Genomic DNA, 20,402 nt, shown 5'->3' with positions numbered 1-20,402 from the left:
AGTATTTAATTGATCTTTTGTAGTGCATCTTTTTTCTGATGCCCACTTCTTTCCTTTTTTTTTTTTTTTCAAAGATTTTATTTATTTATTTGGCAGACAGAGATCACAAGTAGGCAGAGAGGCAAGCTGAGAGAGGAGGAAGCAGGCTTCCTGCAGAGTAGAGAGCCTGATGCAGGGCTCGATCCCAGGACCCTGAGACCATGACCTGAGCCACTGAGCCACCCAGGTGCCCCCTTCTTTCCTTTTCTGTATTTTTTTAAGTTTTCCTTAGGAAATACCTTCAAGATTATAATTAATATCTTAACTGCACAACAATCTGATTTCATCTATAACTTATTCAGATTTGGAGCAGTATATAAATACTTTGCTCCTATACATTGTTGTTTCTCCCTCTTTATATTGTTATTGTCACTAATTATTTTCACATTGTATGCCCATTAACATAGATTAATAATCATTGTTTTATGCATTTGTCCTTTTTAAAAAAGATTTTATTTATTTATTTGACAGAGTGAGAGAGCACAAGCAAGCAGAGCAGCAGAGGGAGAGGGAGAAGCAGGCTCCTCACTGAGCAGGGAGCCCAATGCAAGGCTCCATCCCAGGACCCTGGGATCATGACCTGAGCCAAAGGCAGTTGCTTAACCAACTGAGCCACCCAGGCACATTTTTTTTTAAAAGATTTTATTTATTTATTTGACAGAGAGAGACACATCGAGAGAGGGAACACAAGTAGGGAGAGTGGGAGAGGGAGAAGCAGGGAGCCAATCCCGGGCAGGGCTCAATCCCAGGACCCTGGGATCATGACCTGAGCCTAAGGCAGGCACTTAATGACTGAGCCACCCAGGTGCCCCTGGATTTGTCTTTTACATATATAGAAAAAAAAAAGGAGTTATAAACCAGAAGTACAATATTACTTGGCTTTATATTTTCAATGCAGTTAGCTTTACCAGTGTTCTTTATTTCTTCTTGTTATTCTTTGAATAGCTCTCTAGTGTCCTTTAATTTCAGTCTGAAAGTCTTTAGCATTTCTTGTTGAGTAGATCTAGTGGTAACAGACTCCCTCAACTTTTGTTTATCTGGGAATATCTTAATTTCTTCTTCATTTTTGAAGGATGGTACTACTTGGATATAGAATTCTCTGTTGACAGTCTTTTTCTTTTAGGACTTTACATATGCCATCCCACTGCCTTCTGGCCTCCATGGTTTTTGATGGGAAGCCAGCTATTAATTTTATTGAGGATCCTTTGTACATGACAAATTTCTTCTCTTTTGCTTCTTTTAGGATTCTCTGTCTTTTGACAATTTGACTAATGTAAAATACATGTTTCTTGTATCTTTGTGTATAGCTTATAATTATAATTGTTACCTGTGGAAATGTTAGTCAGCTGAGCTTTTCTAGTATTACTGTAACTCATGGTCTTGTTTTGACCCTAATATTTATACTATCGATTTTTCTAGCCCACAGCCCAAAGCCACTAGCTTATTTCCAAGCTAGTGTCTGTGGTGGGCAGTGTTAAGATAGAGAATACACCTGGATCTACAGGGCTGTGGGGCTTACTAGGGGATACTGCCTATGAAGATTATTGATTAGATATGAAATATAGTACTGACTGGGAAAAAGTGTGGGATTTCAGTGGCCAGAAATTCTATAATGGTCTGTTTTCCTACATGAGATGTTTAATTCCATTTTATTTTCAGGTTTAGTAAGTCACTTACCTTCAGAATGATCTTAATAACTTTTTCTTTCTACCTGATAATTGAGCGCTGTATGTCTGGTGTGCCTGTGTATGTTTTTGTATACTGCAAATTTCAGCTTCTTTGTATTCCTTTAGCTCTCTAGATGAATGATCTGTGAGGCCAGTGTTTGGGGTAGAATGGGGGAAAAGTTACTGATGCTTCTTCAGATCGAATCAACATAAATGGTCAACATCAGGGGATAGTGAAATGATCATACATATAGTAGAATGTTATATAGCTATTAAAATAGATTTTCAGAAGTTATTTTAAAACTTTAATTTTTGGGCACCTGGGTAGCTCAGTGGGTTGGGGCCTCTGCCTTTGGCTCAGGTCGTGATCCCAGGGTCCTGGGATGGAGCCCTGCATCCGGCTCTCTGCTCAGCTCTCTGCTCTCTCTCTGCCTACCTCTCTGCCTACTTGTGATCTCTGTCTGTAGAATAAATAAATAAAAATATTTTTTAAAAAACTTTAATTTTTAAAAAGTACAAAAGCTACATAAATATCTGCGTTAAATTCAGCATAAATTATTGCAGAATTCTGTATGAATTACTGCATGCAAAATAAAAGTCCCCATTCCCTGGAGGCAACTGTTGTTACTAAGTGATTTTTAGGAATTCCTGATGACCTGAGAAATGCTTATGATGTAGCTTCAGGCAAAGGAGACAGCATGTAGAAGTGTGTGAACAGAGTGATTTCAGCTGTGGTTATACCCACTGACTGGAAAGGAACACTTAATGAAAATATGCTGCAATGTATGAGGTGATAGAATTAAGAGGATTTGGGAAAAATACAGTTACATATAGAAAGGAAGAAATAATAGAAATAATAGTATGCACATTAATAACAATAATACATATAATGAAAATGACCTTTTTCTAAACAAAATGATATAGAATAACCATAAAAAATGATGGCCTATATTTGCTGATTTTGAGTAATTTTTAAAGTTTTTTTTTTTTTTTAAGAGCAGGAGAGGGTGTGTAAGCATGAGTTGGGGGAGGGACAGAGGGAGAGGGAGAATCCTAAGCAGACCCCACACTGAGTGAAACTAGACATGGGGCTCGATCTCATGACTCTGAGATCACAACCCTGAGATCATGACCTTAGCTGAAACCAAGAGCTGAACGTTCAACCGACTATACCACCCAAGTGTCCCCTGATTTTGAGTAATTTCTAAGATGTATTATGAAATAAAAAAAAAAATAAATAAAAAACAAGGTAGGGAAAAATGTATGTGGTATACTGTCATCTATGGTTAAAATATATCATGACTAGACTAAGGTATTCAGTAAATGTTTTTGGATGTATAATCTCCCCCACCTTTTTTTTTTTTTTTAAATCTGATTCTCTCTCTCTCTCTTTCTCTCAAATACAGCTGGGGTTGCCATTATCTCCATCTTATAATGGGAAATTGAAGCATAGAAAGACTCTATTAAGGGACATAACAAATTTTAGCATAATCAGGACTAGAATATAAATCTCCTAAATTCCAGTTTAGTTCATTTGTAGTATCTAGGCATGATACTATGCTTGACTTTAGAAACACAGAGGGAGAGATGGGACTCTTTCCCACAAAAGGTTGAAGTACTCTGAAAACATTTGTCAAATACAGTGTGCTTTTGCCAAAATGGCATGCTTTTCCCTTTTCTCTGCATCAAACAAAGCAATGATGGATTACTGTATTCCTGTGAACATACTTATTTAAAGGGCAACATACAACACTACATTTACTCTCACAAAGACTATTAAGTAAAAGATGCAAAAGAATATATATACTATGAGTCTACTCATAGAAGGTATAAAACTAGGCAAATGTTAATTTTTTTAAAATTTTGGATGGGGATATAAAGTGGTAAAATCATGAAGAATAACATGGAAATGGATCATCATAAAGGGTAGGGTAGTGTTATCACCAAGGTGAGAGAGGTAGAGTGGAAAGAGGCAGGAAATTATGATCTAGAAAGGACACACAAAGAATTTCTGGGGTTGCTGATAGTGGAAGTTTATTTTATAACAATTTGTTCAACTGTGCATTTGTTTTATGCATTTATTATATCTCACACTAAAAAAATAAACATTAAAAACATGGCTGTATGCAGAAACAATATGATTATTTCTATAGATCAGAAGTAGAACAGAAAACCATAATAATAATTATAAATGGAACTTCCAGATCTAGAAATAAGTAGAAACAACTGAGAATTTGACCTGCGTGGTCATTCTTTCTTAGACTTCTTTGCTGATTTCTCCTCTTTGACATTGGTCCTCTTCTTTTTTCTGGTTACTTATTCACTCTCTGATGATCTCAAATAGTCTCATGACTTTACATACCATCTGTATGCTAGTAATTTACAAACTTACATCTCTGCTTCTTCTAAATTAATTCTAGACTCATAAATATCCAACTACCTTTTCAACAGCTCCACTTGGATGTTTAATAGGTGTCTCAAATTTAGCATGTCAAAACTGAATTCATGAACAAAACTGAACTCAAGGCTGTTCCATGCTTTGCCTTCCTTATCTCAGTTGGAGCAATCACATCTGTTTTGCTCAGGTCAAAAGCCTTGAAGCCAACTGAGATACTTTCTTTTACATCTTCTGTCTAATCCATCAGGAATTCCTGTTTACTTTACCTTTAGAATGTAGCCAGAATTCAGCCCCTTCTCACCACATCTGCTACTACTACCTTGTTCGAAGCCCACTATCATTTCTTGCTTTGATTTACCACAGAAACCTAACAGATCTTCTTGCCCTTATCCACGTTCCTCTCCCGCTATCAGTTCTCAGTAGAGCAGCTGGTAATACAAGTATCTCCTGCATTTTGCAAGATCAGGTTACACCACTTGGCTTTTATGAAGGACCTACATTAGTACGTGTTTTTACTAACTGGAAGAAATCTGAGGACTTTTGCTTTTACAAAAAAGACTGAAAAGTGACAATAGCATCCCGAGCTTGTTTTGCAGTGAGCTTTTAGAGACTGCGCACCTCCCCAAGTGTTGGGAGAGGTGCCGCCTCTCCCTGAGAACTGCTTCAGCCTCCCAGCATCAAGCCACCATAATTTTGAACTGGTCTGTGTGCATCTGTGTTTTATCTCCATTTACTTTGTGCATCCCTTAGATGTGTCCTAAGGTGTAAGAAAAAAGCCTAGGAGATGTTATTTTTTGACTCTAGGAACATGAAAGATTTTTCCCGTGTAAATTAAGGTAATTGCTTCTTTGCTTTATGCCATTTTGGCTTATGAAAACTTTCATAGGAACTGCGTATTTGGAGAATGCTGGGGAAACCTGTACTTGTAAAACATAGGTAGGATCACAGTACTCCTTTGTTTAAGGCTTAACTCTGGTTCCATGGTTTACACATAGGAAAAACCAGAGTGTTTTTATTTTTATTTTTATTTTTTTTTTAAGATTTTTTTAAATTTATTTTTTTGACAGAGAGAGATCACAAGTAGGCAGAGAGGCAGGCAGAGAGAGAGAGAGGAGGAAGCAGGCTCCCCGCTGAGCAGAGAGCCCGATGCGGGACTCGATCCCAGGACCCTGAGACCATGACCTGAGCCAAAGGCAGCGGCCTAACCCACTGAGCCACCCAGGTGCCCCCAGAGTGTTTTTATAGTACCCAATATGATCTGTGCCACTCTTCCTCCTTGACCTCATTTTTTCTAACTCTCCTTTTCACTGTACTCCAACCACACTAGCCACTTTCATGTTCCTCGAATATACTAGACCTGCTTCCTACCTTTGAGTGTTTGCACTGGCTGCTTCCTTGCCTGAAACATTCCCCACCCACCTCACCTGGCTAACCCCCTCACCTCCTTCAAGTCTTGCTCAAATGTTGTCAAGTCTCAGATGGCAATTGATTTAAAATTGCAACTCGCATTTCAGTCCTTATTTCCCACTCTACTGTTCTTTTTTTCCATAACAGTTCTTACAGATTCTTAGTAATTCTAACAAACAGTGTGAATTACTTACTTATATGTCTGTTATTTATTGTCTGTATAACCCCCTAAACTGTAAGTTCTGAGAGGGCAGAAATATTTACCTAAGCTTGCTTACTTATGTATTCCAAATGCTGCAAGTAATACCTGGCATATAGTTAGTGTTAACTTATTTGTTGAATGAATTTATACAAGATAATGAACCAAAAACACTCCATCTTGGTAGGGCCCTGGAGTCAGCCTTGTGGTCTGAACTAGAGTCAAGGGGAGGGTACTAACCCTCCTGTAAAAAAGGCAAGAAAAAGTGGCCACCAATGCCTGCTGCTTGGGCTTGTATAGAACTGCATTTCTATTTTCTTGTCATGGCTAGACAAAATGCTGCCCATGTCCTTAGTAATATTGGGGATTTAATAGCAGAATATGAGTTCTGAGCTGCTGATGTGAGACTGGGTTCTGGACATGGAATCCTTGTTTGGGGAGCTGGGTATGGGAGTAGATGGAAGCAGCCAAAACCCCTGGGTCAAAGCTGGGAGAGGGCTAACTGTCTGTGTGAGAACTGAGAGCAACTGAGTTGAGAAGAGCTCTGGAGGATTTAAGGCCTTGGGAGGTGGGGAGAGAAAGGGAGGGATGCAATGATTAGCAACAAGTACAGGAGATGTGCTGGGAAGGTGAGTGTTAAAGGGAGATTAAAGACTGTATCTCTTCTGTTTATAAATATTTACAAGTGTTACAGACCTCCTCTGTTTTTTGTTTTTATTTTTTTTCTGTGAAATCTTAGATAAAGTTTGGATTGCTTCAATGTAAGGAATTTCTTCCCAGAGAATGGGAAGAGGTTGTGTATCTTGAGTCATAGTTGGCACAGGGTAAGAATAGACTGCGTTTGGGGATATTTGGCATCTGGATCACAGGTAATTAGGAGGAAGTGATAGGATTTAGTGATGGATTGGGATAAGGGACAGGAATTTGGCAATGAGATCATTGGTGACCTTGGAAAGAGCAGTCTCTGTGGAATGGTAGGTACAGAAGCCAGAATAGAGTGAGCTGGAATGTGAATGAGAGATGAGGAAAGAAAGACACCCCATATAGACTATTTGTTCAAGAAACTTAATTGACTGCAAGAGAATTTAGGGTTAAGGGATTATTGTTTCAAAGTGGTGTTACTAGAACTTGTTTGTATGCTGATAAGAAGGAATCATAAGGGGCTGGAGAGGAGGAAGGAGAGAGGGGACGTAGATACAGGGAGATTTATAGTTTCTGTGGTAGGTATAGTGGCATTGTTTATGGGGCAGCTACTGGGCCATGCTGTAACACACTAGTGTTAGTAAAATGTAAATTATTAGTGTTATCTTTAAAGATACAGGGCCAGAACCTCATAGGTAATTTTTGACCTTGCAAGGGAGCCAAGACGCTCCACTGTAATTTGAGAGTTTTAGAATTTGTAGCTATTTAGATGTTGGTATTCCAATGAGTTCACAGTACTATTTGAGATATGTATGATAAAACCTCAACCACATGGATCAGCATAAGGTTCTTATCTCCTCCATGAAGCCTCTGTATAGCAGTAAATAACTAATTCACCCTTACTTGATTGCTTCTATCAGGACATGAAACAGAACCTTATTGGGGTTCAGAAATCAGTGTCACCTCTGTGTTCTAAAACCTGCAGGGCAGGCTTCATGTTTTATTAATCTCTTTATCACCAGATTGTACTTTCTGTACAGTGGCTTCTCAGTAATCATTTGTTGTCATTAATCAATGCTAGATAGTTTTGAGGAATTATCCCATAAGCACCAAAACTTTTAAAATTGTAACATTCCGGATAGCAGTTCTCTAGAACTTTATGCATCGTTCTTGACTTTCTAATATAAATTGAACAAAGTTTAACCCTCTGAAGATTTTGGGGAATTAGGGTTCAGATGCTAAAGTCTTCAAGTAACCTCAGAGCTCCTCAAAACATGTAGGAGTACTTATCCTGATGTTGAATGGCTCAGCCTACTGGGCATTTGTTTTCTGAAGTTTTAGTTTTTCACTTTATTCTCCATGTGATTTTAACTGCTGTTCTTCTCCCTTTCATTTTCTGCTGCTTCTTTGTTTTCATTTTAAAGATCTTTTTTGTTTTTAAATAATCTACACCCAACATTCGGCTTGCCTTACAACCCCAAGATCAAGAGTCCCATGCTCTACTGACTGAGCCAGATAGACGCTTTTCTGCTTCTAACCAGATTAATCTATTGATGAATCTGTTTGGAAAACTATGTATTTTAGAATTGATAGAGTAAATAGACTCTATAGGACTCTTCTGGGAATAGGACTATGCACACTGGTGTATGAACTGCTCCATTCTATTCATTCATTCCTTTAACACCTTTTGGGGGTCAGCACTATAACTAGTGCAAAGGCATAATTTTATCCTTGTCTTCAAAGAGTTCAGGATTAATCTCTCTTAGCAACTCAGGCCTTTTTGTTGTGATTCTCAGCTATATTTCAAGTAATAGTGTGGTGGTGTTTTTTTTAAAAGATTTTATTTGGTTATCTGACAGGCAGAGATCACAAGTAGGCAGAGAGACAGGCAGAGAGAGAAGAGGAAGCATTCTCCCCGCTTAGCTTGAGAGCCCGATGTGGGGCTTGATTCCAGGACCCTGGGATCATGACCTGAGCCGAAGGCAGAGGCTTTAACCCACTGAGCCACGCAGGCACCCCAGTTCTTTTTCTTTTATTTTAAGATTTGAGTGATGTATTTTGCATATAAGTAATAAAGGTAGGAGTTAACTAGAAGTTGCTTTAGCCATCTAAATTCAGTTTTATATGGAATTGCAACTGGAATTATAAGATTTGTTTTAAGACCAAAGTTACCAATAAATAAATAAATAAATAAAGTGTATGTCTTTCCTTTTTCTCTTCTTTAGGAGATACAGATGAAGAGGACTGCAATTGAAGCTTTTAATGAAACAATTAAAATATTTGAAGAGCAATGTCACACACAAGAACAACATAGCAAAGAATATATTGAGCGATTTCGCAGAGAGGGCAATGAAAAGGAAATTGAACGGTAAATCTACCTAACCCTTCCAACTGCATCAGTGAGATAAGACTTCTTTTCTTACCCCAATAGTCTCTTTTGCGTTTGCTTTTACCCCCTTATATGTCATATATGGAACTATTTGCTGTTCTAAAGGCATCAAACTGAATCTTCTCTTCTCTGTGTTCCTCCTTTGTCCTTCCAAATTTTTAACTGCTGCTCATCCTTTAGGATTCAGCTTACACATGTCTTTTCTTTCTTTCTTTTTTTTTACACATTTCTTTTCTAAGAAAAATTTCCCTGATTCCCTAGACTGGTTGAGAAGCATTTTATCCCTACCCTGACAGTATCTGGTCCTGATTCCTCCTCTAACATTTACTAAAGATCACCACCACTAAACTACAAGCTTGTTAGTGGAATAAGGATGGCGGCTTATTTTCCCTGATAGCTCTAGCACCTGTTGTGGTCCCTGAGAGTACATGGTGATGCTCACTGAATTTTTATTGAACTGAAAATCAACAGCAGCACTCTGAGAATAAATTGAAGGCTGAACAAAACTGTGGGCAGGAAGACCAGCTTGACTGTTGCTGGTGACTGCAGTGTTTGTGGTCATCAGGTTAAATGATGGTGAGGGCCTGAACCAGAGCAATGGCAGGAAAGGAGGGGGGGAATTAATGGAAATGCTGAGGACTCGATACCTGACCAAATATGATAGGTGTGGGAGAAGTCAAGGATTATTTCTACATTTGTGATAAGAATGAATAAGGAATGGTGTTACTCACCAAAATAGGAAGTGCATGAGGAAAGTTCAGGGTTGGAATCAATGAGTTTGAGGTTTCTGTGAGAATCCAGATAGAATTGTCTGAGAGGCAGACAGCTGGTTATTTGGTTTTGGAACTCATGGTACGGAAAGGATTTGGGAGGCATAAGTGTGTAGGTGATAGTAGGTGCTAAGAAGATTACCCAGAGAGAGTGAGCGGCATGAGAAGTATTGGGGTCTGGCAACGAAAAGGATATTGGAAGTCTTTATCGTAGCAAATTTAGTGGAATGTTGGGAGACCGAGCCAGAAAACAGTGGGCTGAGGAATGAAAAAGTGGATAATAAATAAAAATGAATCATCTGCAAGGGAAAAGCAAAACTGTTTCTCATATTAGCACCAAAGTGTCAGTGAACTTCTGTGTGTATAAGAATAGGGCTATAAGGGCTGTTGAGGCAGTATAGCTTAATGGTTAAAACCATGGGCTTGAATTCTGTATTTATCATTTACTATCTGTGTGATCTTGGGTAAGTTACTTAACTCTCCCAGCTTGTTTCCTCCTCTATAAACTATAGATAATATATTTTTGAAATGCTGTGAGAATCAGGTGATAGACACACACATGCATATTTATGGTACAGAAAGGCATGTGTGTGTATGTATATATGTATCTTGGCATGTGATATCAATAGATAGCCATTATTATTAACAATGAAGGGATAGAAAAGAACTTGTAGTTTTATTGCAAAGGGAGGTAAAGTAAGCTGATGATGAAGTTTTAATAGTAATACAAAACCACGTATTTCTGAGTGATGAATGAATGACGCAGACAGTTACTGCCTTCAGAGCACAGCAAAACTTTGCTGGAAAAGCTTATCACCATTATCTGCTGAGTGCTTGCCAAGATACACCAGGCACTATTTGGTCCTTTTTACATGTATTACCACATTTAAGTCACATAATAATTTAGTGAAGTAGGTACTATTGTAGCCATGCATTTTAAACAGATAAGGAAATGAAGGCACAAAGAAGCTGAATAACTTGCCCAGGCCATGTAGTAGGTGGCAGAGATTGAGGCTCAGGTAGGCTGACTGCAAAGCTGTTGCTCTTAACTGTTAGGTCGTGCTACCTCTTGAAGATCATACATATAGCTTTACTTGTTCAGTCATGACTGAATCCAGGGCCCAAACAGGGTCGTCAGGATTTTCTCTCATACTCTATCTTTTGCCTTAGTTTTTCCTCTATGCTGGCTTCATCCTCAGGAAGTCTTTCCCTATGAAGTGGCAGGATAGCTGCTGGGAGTCCTAGAATCACGTATTTTTGATTTAGCAATCTCAGTGGGAAGAGAGAATCTCTGTTGGCAATAGTTCTAGCAAACTAGAATTGACTCTCATTGGGTCAGTTAGGGTATTATTCCCATTCCTGAACCAGTCACTGGCCTGAGGGTAGCTGTAGGATGTAATGGAAAACTCTTTCTTTTTTCTTTAAGATTTTTTAAATTTATTTGACAGGCAGAGATTATAAGCAGGCAGAGAGGCCGGCAGAGAGAGAGGAGGGAAGCAGGCTCCCTGCTGAGCAGAGAGCTCAATTGGGGGGGGGGGGGACCCTGGGATCTTGACCTGAGCCTTAGGCCGAGGCTTTAACCCACTGAGCCACCCAGGCGCCCCTTGTAATGGAAAACTCTTAATGGCTGGGCTGGGTTGTGTGAATATTCACATGTGACTGAGATGGGGGCAGGGAGTCCTTACCTAAAGGGAACACCAAGGTGCCATTTCCTAAAGAGTGAGAATAGATATGGGCTAGGCAAGAACAACAGATGTCTACCATACTTAAGATATTAGGACTAGGCTCACGTTATAGAATGTTTCTGCTCAGTTCCTGTTTTAGCCTTAATATGTCAATATTTTCACAGAATTATGATGAATTATGACAAATTGAAATCACGTCTCGGTGAGATTCATGATAGCAAAATGCGTCTAGAGCAGGATTTGAAGAAACAAGCTTTGGACAACCGGGAAATAGATAAAAAAATGAACAGTATCAAACCTGACCTAATCCAGCTGCGCAAGATCCGAGATCAGCACCTTGTGTGAGTAGTCTGGGCCTGTATGGGAGGAAATACCAGCACCAGATGACTGCTGGCACTAGACATGTTAGAGGCAGAAGAAGAGATTTTAATTGGGAACTGGCCAGTGAGATTATAAGAAATTAGGAAAGCAATCCTGATAGTACTTGGTGGTACCAGAGTTTACCTAAAAGTCAACATGTGGGGCAAACCAGAATGTAGCATTCTAGATTCTAATCCATACAAATGGGAAATCTCAGAGGGAGGGTATGGCACAAGCAATGTGGTGTAGCTTAAAAAGGACAGGTTACTCAAAATGGATGAAGGACCTCAATGTGAGAAAGGAATCCATCAAAATCCTTGAGGAGAACACAGGCAGCAATCTCTTCGACCTCAGATGCGGCAGCTTCTTAGGAACATCGCCAAAGGCAAGAGAAGCAAGGGCAAAAATGAACTATTGGGACTTCATTAAGCTTTTGCACAGCAAAGGAAACAGTTAACAAAACCGAAAGACAACTGACAGAGTGGGAGAAGATATTTGCAAAGGACATATCAGATAAAGGGCTAGTGTTCAAAATCTATAAAGAGCTTAGCAAACTCAACACCCATAGAACAAATAATCCAATCAAGAAATGGGCAGAGGACATGAACGGACATTTCTGCAATGAAGACATCCAGATGGCCAACAGACACATGAAAAAGTGCTCCATATCACTTGGCATCAGGGAAATACAAATCAAAACCATAATGAGATACCACCTCACACCAGTCAGAATGGCTAAAATCAACGAGTCAAGAAATGACAGATGCTGGTGAGGATGTGGAGAAAGGGGAACCCTCCTACACTGTTGGTGGGAATGCAAGCTGGTGCAACTACTCTGGAAGACAGCATGGAGGTTCCTCAAAAAGTTGAAAATAGAGCTACCCTGTGGCCCAGCAATTGCACTACTGGGTTTTTACCCTAAAGATACAAACATAGTGATCCAAACGGGCACATGCACCCGAATGTTTATAGCAGCAATGTCCACAATAGCCTAACTATGGAAAGAACTTAGATGTCTATCAACGGATGAATGGATAAAGAAGATGTGAGATATATATATATATATATATATATATACACACACACACACACACACACACACACACACATACATACACACACATACATACAATGGAATACTATGCAGCCATCAAAAGAAATGAAATCTTGCCATATGCAATGACGTGGATGGAACTAGAGGGTATTATGCTTAGCGAAATAAGTCAATCAGAGAAAGACAACTATCATATAATCTCCCTGATATGAGGAAGTGAAGATGCGACGTGGGGGGTTTGGGGGGTAGGAAAAGAATAAATGAAACAAGATGGGATCGGGAGAGAGACAAACCATAAGAGACTCTTAATCTCGCAGAACAAACTGAGGGTTGTTGGGGGGAGGGGGGTCGGGAGAAGGGGGGTGGGGTTATAGACATTGGGGGTCTGTGTGTGCTGTGGTGAGTGCTGTGAAGTGTGTAAACCTGGTGATTCACCTGTACCCCTGGGGCCAAAAATACATTATATGTTTATTTAAAAAAAAAAAAAAAAAAAGGACAGCTTAGTGTTTGCCTAAATACAAAAGCCAGAATCTTTGACTACATAGTAGAACCACAGAAATAGAAATTACCCCTCATGAGCGCAGACAACAACACTACTAGTGGGGGCTTACAAATAAGTATATAGGACAGTCTCTTAAAGGGTTTTAATAGTTAAGAAATGAAATTCTGTATTCAAGTAATAGATATATGTGCCACCAATAGCAGGCATGCAAGATAATTTGGGGAGTGAAACTCAACTCTTTAATATTATAGAAAACTGTATGATTTAGCTAGATATAGGGATATTACTCAAATATAGATTAAAAGATATATTTTCAGAACAAGATGTTAGATTTTTAGGACAAATGATTGTCTTATAGAAGGAGAGAATCCATGAGAAAGGAAAATATAAGGTTTTGTTCTAGGTAATGAATAGACTGCTACAAAATATGTTTATAGGTGACTTTTATGCTTGTAACACAACTTGATTCAAACTCATGGTAGAAGACAAAGTAAGACCTCTGACTGGGTTTTCCATTGCCTTCAAGGTTTCTTTTTATGAGAAGGAGAGAGGGGAGAAAATAAAAGCTTAGAGATGGGAACAATGGCTATTGAGCTTCAGTAGAGTAAAATCTAAGGTGATAAGTTTTGAGGGCAATTAGAACTATGCTGTGCCGAGTAGTTTTTAGTAACTCCTCTCTAGAGATCATTTCAGTTTGCTATTGTGGAAAAAAAAAATCAAGCAAGTACACATAGCATACAGAGGAGATTTGGAAACAAGGCAAGGAAGGTACCTTGTCTAAAATCAGGGGGGTCTGCTCTTGGGAAGCTTACGTGATTCTGGTCATGTAATGAAGCTGAAGAAAGGCCCAAGAAGAAGACTTATGCCATGGACCAAAGGAATGACTTGCTCTGGAAATTGATGAGATTATTAAAAAAGTACACCATCGCAAGAGGCATAGAATAAGTATGGCAAACTAGACCTTGAATGTTCCTTTAATGAGTTACATAAACTATATATAAAAGAGTTTAGATAACATCATGGATGACAAATCATGATCTGCTAGTAAAGATAATTAGGGTGTTTAGGGAGATATTTACAGATTATCTACTATATGCTGGTACCATTTTCAGCATTGGGAATAACCATGAGCAATAGGACAGACCCCTTTCTTTAAAGCAGCTTACATTTTAGTGGGGGAGACAAACATAAGTGAAAATATAAAATAATGAATTTCAGGCAAGTGCTATGAAGATGATAAAATAAGGTAAAATATGGAGAAGAGTGACAAGGGGACTGTCTTAGTTGGGATAATCAGGGCAGTCCTCCCTGATGAGGAGAGGATGTTTATGATGAGACCTAAATGATCAGGAGCCTGGTTGGAGGATGGGGATGAATGAAAGAGTTTTCGTACTCACTCAGATTTTTACATCAGTGGCCGTTCGGTGGAACTAAATTTAATGGTGTGTTGTTTTACATCTAAAGCTTTGGTATATAAAAATACTATGATTTGCCTAGTGATGAGGCACATTTATATTAATTACTCAGATTGCCATCATGAATTTCTTGTGGCTTGCTTTGGCATAAGAATAGACCTTGAAATTGTTTTAGAATGTTTTAACTTCATATAGTGGGCCACACAGGAATTGAGTCTTCTGGCTTAGCAGAGATTGCAAATGTGACACCATGCTCACATTAACTAATGATTTCAGAAACAGATGTCCCCATGTGTTTGAGTGCAAGTATGTGTGTTTATGGTTGTACAGCCTTCTAGAAAAGGAAGATGAAAAATGAGAGAAGTGGCTAAACTCAGGTAACTCCTCTGCTTTTTTGCAGAAAGTTGGGGGAAAGTTAAGGGGAAACTAGTTTAAGGAAATCTCTGGCCACTTTTAGTGGGAGTGGGTTAAAATAAGAGGTTCTTGGACTCTGGAAATTTGGTTAGCTTCATATATCCACTTAGGCAGAGTTTGCACAGATACTGACACTGGTGTCTTCCTTCTGGCAGGTGGCTCAATCACAAAGGAGTGAGACAGAAGCGCCTCAATGCCTGGCTGGGAATCAAGAACGAGGATGCTGATGAGTAAGTTCTCTACCTTTCTATCAGAGGGTTTTGTTCCCAATCTAAGCCTTCTTTATACATGCTAAGATGTTGGCTCTCATTTTCACTTGAGGACATTGAATCAAGAACTTTGTACTTCTTTTAAATTGAATTGCTTGAAGAGAACCCTGTAGGCACTTGAGGTCAGACACCCATGAAGCCACGTGAAACTTGGGTGCATAAGCATTGCTCATTCAGACATTCATGTGTCAGCTGATTGGATGAGACGTGTGAATTTTGTGTTTTCTGCACCATAAGCAATAATGAAGTTGTTAAAAAAAGTCCAAGTAATTGTAGTTTTACTTTGTCATTTCGTGGTTAAAGATTTAGAAGAGTGTTTTATTCATGAGTTTGCTTTTAGATGCGAGTAACCTGATCGTTAGAATAATATTTTAACATTTAATTTTTAGGACGTATTTTATCAATGAGGAAGATGAAAACCTGCCACATTATGATGAGAAAACCTGGTTTGTTGAGGATATCAATCGAGTACAAGCGGAGGACTTGCTTTATGGGAAACCCGATGGTGCATTTTTAATTCGTGAGAGTAGCAAGAAAGGATGTTATGCTTGCTCTGTGGTGTAAGTCTTTTCTGGCAGTTTAACCTTTTGAAAATTTGTGCATTGATTAATAGAAACTCAATCCCTCCTAAAATTCAGTTAAAATTATTTGAACTAGAGTAATGAGAACCCATGGCTTAGACCTTTAATATCTGTATGAAGAAAACAGTTAGTTGCTTTAGGAGAAATAGTACCTGAAATTATTTGGGGGATTTTAATTTCACATGGTAAGCAGATTTAGCCCTGCAGTGTTGCTATTGGATTTTCAGGTATTTATGAAAAGTAATGTGAGATCTTCAATTTGAAAGATCCCCTAAGGAGGGGTGCCTGGCTGGCTCAGTCAGTAGAGCCTGTGACCCTTGATCTCAGGGTCATCAGTTCAAGCTCCACATAGGTTGTGGAGCCTACTTTAAATAGGTATGTTAGTTGAAATTTTTTTTAAAAAATCCATAAAAAATATTTTATTTATTTATTTATTTATTTGTCAGGGGGAGAGAGAGTGCACACAAGCAGGGGAAGAGGCAGGGAGAGGGAGAAGCAGGCTCCCTGCCGAGCAAGGAGCCCCATGTGGGACTGGATCCCAGGACTCTGGGATCATGACCTGAGCCAAAGGTAACAGTTTAACTGACTGAGCCACCCAGGTGTCCCTCCCCCTGTCAAAAAAAATCACATAATTTTGTAGTAGTCTCCTGCGTATCTAATTTGGGCTTCAGTGTTAGTTTAGTAAGGCTTAAGAACAATTTTCTTACTTCAGAAGAAAAACTATCTAAATTTTATACTTAAGTAGTATTCTGTTGGGGTAGTGATCAAATACGTTGGGTATTTTCCTTAAGATGATCTTATGACTTTGTTTGGAAAAGCCTATTTTATTAGTTTCCATCCATTCATTTCTTTATCTACTTATTTATTTAGATATATTTATTTGAGGGAGAGCAAGTGTGTGAGAGAAGGGGAAGGGACAAAGGAAAAGAATCTTCAAGCAGACTCCTGCTGAGCATGGAGTATGGGGCGGAGTGGGGGGCCCGTTTGGGGCCTGATCCCACCCTATTACCCATGAGATCACTACGTGAGGGGAGGTTATGAGTACTGAGCCACCCAGGTGCCTCTGTTAGTTTCCTTTTAGTAGAAAGTGAGATTCTGGGGACAGCTAGCCATTTTGTGTGTCGTGTATAGTCCTTCAGTGACGAAGACCATAGTTAGAGAAAGGTATAATATGACTGTTATGAGAGCAAGCTTTGGTACCAAATATATTAAATTCAAATCCTGACTCTACTTACCAGATGTATAATCTGGCGTAAATTACTTTACCTTTCTTTTCTTTTCTTTTTTTTTTTTAAAGATTTTTTATTTATTTACTTGACAGAGATCACAAGTAGTCAGAGAGGCAGAGAGAGAGGAGGAAGCAGGCTCCTTGCTGAGCAGAGAGCCCGATGTGGGGCTCGATCCCAGGACCCTGGGATCGTGACCTGAGCCGAAAGCAGAGGCTTCAACCCCCTGAGCCACCCAGGCACCCCAATTACTTTACCTTTCTTTGTCCAGTTTCCTTATCTGAAAAATAAGGATAAGAATATCTACTTGAGGGTTTTTACAAGTCTGAAATGAGTTAATATATGTAATGTGCTTTAATCAATGTTGGTACATAATAATTGAATGTTATCTACTAATATTATTATGATAATGATGCTAATGATGGATATGGCAGAAAGCAAGCAAAAATAACAGGATGATTTTGCCCTCAGAGGGAAAGGTGGTGAGGATGACGGAGTGCTCAGTGCTTTACGTGATCATCTTGTTCTTAGTGGTCTCTGGAGTCAAAGAGTTTGATTCCAAGTTTACCTGGTTTCAAAGACCACATTTTTCCATTATACCATACTTTCTTCATTTCACAATTAAATATCCAAGATAAATAGAATTACTGTGAAATAGGTATCATCAGTAGGCTGTACACATAAAGAACTATTAATTCTGGTGGAAGAGGAGAGGGTTGGGAGGTTTTGTGGAAGAGGTAGTTTTGAAGTGGACTTTGAAAGGATGAATAATGGGATATCTATGGGCAGAATATGGGGGAGGACTTGAAAAGTGCATTAGATTACTGATTTTGCAAAGATACAATTATTTGCAATTTTTAAAAAAGATTTATTTATTTGAGAGAGAGAGAAAGTGAGAGTGGGAGTGAGTGAGCACGCAAGCAGGGGGAGGAGCAGAGGGAGAGGGGAAGCCGACTCCCCACTGAGCAGGGAGCCTGACTTGGGGCTTGGTCCCAGGACCCTGAGATCATGGTCTGAGCTGAAACCAAGAGTCAGATTCTTAACAGACTCAGCCACCCATGTGCCCCTACAGTTATTTAAAACATTCTTTTCTCTCTTACCTGGGTTGCTTAAGTTATCTGAGTGGAAATGCCAGGACAGGATTGTTCTTACAGAAATTGAGATCTTTTAAAAATAAAAAGAAGAAAGGCAGTAAGACCAGTGCATTGTACTCTTACACTCACACAGGTCATTGGGTGGCACCTGTGGGTTAAGGACTTGGCTGGTAGAAGGTGCTGCCCCGAAGCTCAGCTAACTCCTGGGAGATCAAGGAACAGCTTGAGTACCTTGAAGAGGTGTATTCTTTTCCTTCTTCCTTTAGCCACAGACTCCCAGGCCTAAGTCCACAGCAGTGTGGATTTCCTTTGCTTATGAAAACCACCTGTAGACATATATCATGTTTCCATTCACACTGAGGATGGTTGGAAGCAAAGAGTCTAGCATCACAAAGACTCCCATTTGTTTGCCAGCCATTCTGGCTACAGGAAGCCTGCCTACAGTAATCTCCCTGTATACTTAGAACACTTGCTAAAGTAGGAATGTGAGTATGTTCAGTTTTTTAGGAGATTCTCATAGCAAAATTAACATGATCAAGTAGAAAGTCACACATGGAACTCATTTGTTCTTCCATTTTGATTTCTGTTAATGACATCGTCAAGAAGTCTAAAAAGAAATTGCTTACCTCTACAACCTTCTTAGGCTAAAGACCCGCAGCCAGCAATGCCTATATTCACTAGGTTAAGGATTCAGGTAATGAGTACTTGTGATCTTTACTGCCATTTAGGTTAAGAAATTTAATAGGGATAGAACTAGACAGATCAGAAAGGTAGCAGAAGATTTGAACAATATTTTAAAAACAACTAGAGCTAACAACAGCAGAATATACATTCTTCTTAAATGCACATGAAACATTATGCAGGATAGGCCATAGTTAGGCCACAGTCTCAATACATTTAAAAGTGTTGAAGTCCCACAAAAAATGTTTTCTAACCACAGTGGAAAGAAATTAGAAATCAAAAACAGCAGAAAAGGTGGGAAATCCTTGAATGTGGACAGTAAACAGCACATGCCTAAATAACCAATGGGGTTATTGGGACGCCTGGGTGGCTCAGTGGGTTAATCCTCTGCCTTCAGCTCAGGTCATGATATCAGGGTACTGGGATCAAGTCCTGACTCAGGCTCTCTGCTCAGCGGAGAGCCTGCTTCCCCTCCTCTCTCTGTCTGCAGCTCTGCCTACTTGTGATCTCTCTTGTGTCAAATAAATAAAATCTTTAAAAGAAAATAACCAATGGGTCAGAGAAAGAAAACAGGAAATTAGAAAATACTTTGAGATGAGTAACCAAACACAGCTTATCAAAACTCACAGAATTCAGCTAAAGCAGTCCTAAATGCCAAATTTATAACTGTAAACATTTATGTTAAAAAAAAGGAGACCATATATTAATAAAGTAACCTTCCACCTTAAGAAACTAAAAAAGGAAGACTAAACTAAACCCATGCAAAAAGGAGGGAATAATAAAGATGAGAATGGAAGTAAATAAAATAGAGAGTAGAAAACTATTGAGAAAATGAGTGAAACCAAAAGTTGGGATGGAACTGAATTACAACCTCAAGTAAACTGCCCTTATCCCCACAGAGAAGAAACAAATTACTAAAATCAGGATGAAAGAAGGGGTCATTACTCGTAGTTCTTATAGAAATAAAAAAAGATGAGGGAATGCTATAAACAATCATATACCAAAAAAATTAAACCCAGATGAAATGGACAAATTCCTGGAAGCACACAAACCACCAAAATTGACTCGAGAGGAAACGGAAAATTTGAACAGAACTATAATAAGAAATTGGGTTAATAATAATTATTATAATAATAAAAGCTACCCACAAAGAAAACCCCAGGCCCAGTTGTCTTCCCTGGTGAATACTGCCAAATATTTTTAAAAGAATTAATAGAAGTCCTTCATAAACTCTTCTAAAAAAAGGGGGGTGGGGTGGGAGAGAACTTCCCAGCTCATTTCAGGACGGCAGTATTACTGTGATACCAAAACTAGACAGAGACATCACAAGATAACTATCGACCGATATCCCTTAGGAACACAGACACAGAAATCCTCAACAGAATAATAGCAAGGCAACTCCAGCAGCATATAAGCAGCATATACCATGACTAAGTAGAATTCATCCCGGGTAGGCAAGGGTTTTTTCAACATAAAAACAAAAACAAAACAATGAACATAATATACCACATTATTAGATAAAGGACAAAAATCACATGATTATTTAAGTAGAATCACAAAAAACATTTGACACAATCTAGCACTCTTTCATATTAAAAAACAGTCTGAAC

General features: G+C 38.9%; 1 protein-coding gene across 1 annotated transcript in view; it reads left to right on the top strand.

Annotated features, from left to right (window-relative positions):
• The window catches only part of PIK3R3 (phosphoinositide-3-kinase regulatory subunit 3), a 132,431-nt gene that overhangs the window by 104,587 nt on the left and 7,442 nt on the right, over positions 1 to 20,402 (top strand). The window contains exons 6-9 of the mRNA XM_044238134.1: positions 8,578 to 8,720; positions 11,361 to 11,537; positions 15,097 to 15,171; positions 15,600 to 15,770. Of these exons, the coding sequence (XP_044094069.1) occupies positions 8,578 to 8,720; positions 11,361 to 11,537; positions 15,097 to 15,171; positions 15,600 to 15,770 (566 nt within the window). The remainder of the gene's footprint in view (positions 1 to 8,577; positions 8,721 to 11,360; positions 11,538 to 15,096; positions 15,172 to 15,599; positions 15,771 to 20,402) is intronic.

This window comes from Neovison vison, chromosome 2 (genome assembly GCF_020171115.1).
Source record: "Neovison vison isolate M4711 chromosome 2, ASM_NN_V1, whole genome shotgun sequence".
Classification (NCBI taxonomy): Eukaryota; Metazoa; Chordata; class Mammalia; order Carnivora; family Mustelidae; genus Neogale; species Neogale vison.
The sequence above is the reverse complement of the archived record's forward strand: the minus strand, read 5'-3'. Positions and strand labels throughout refer to the sequence as shown.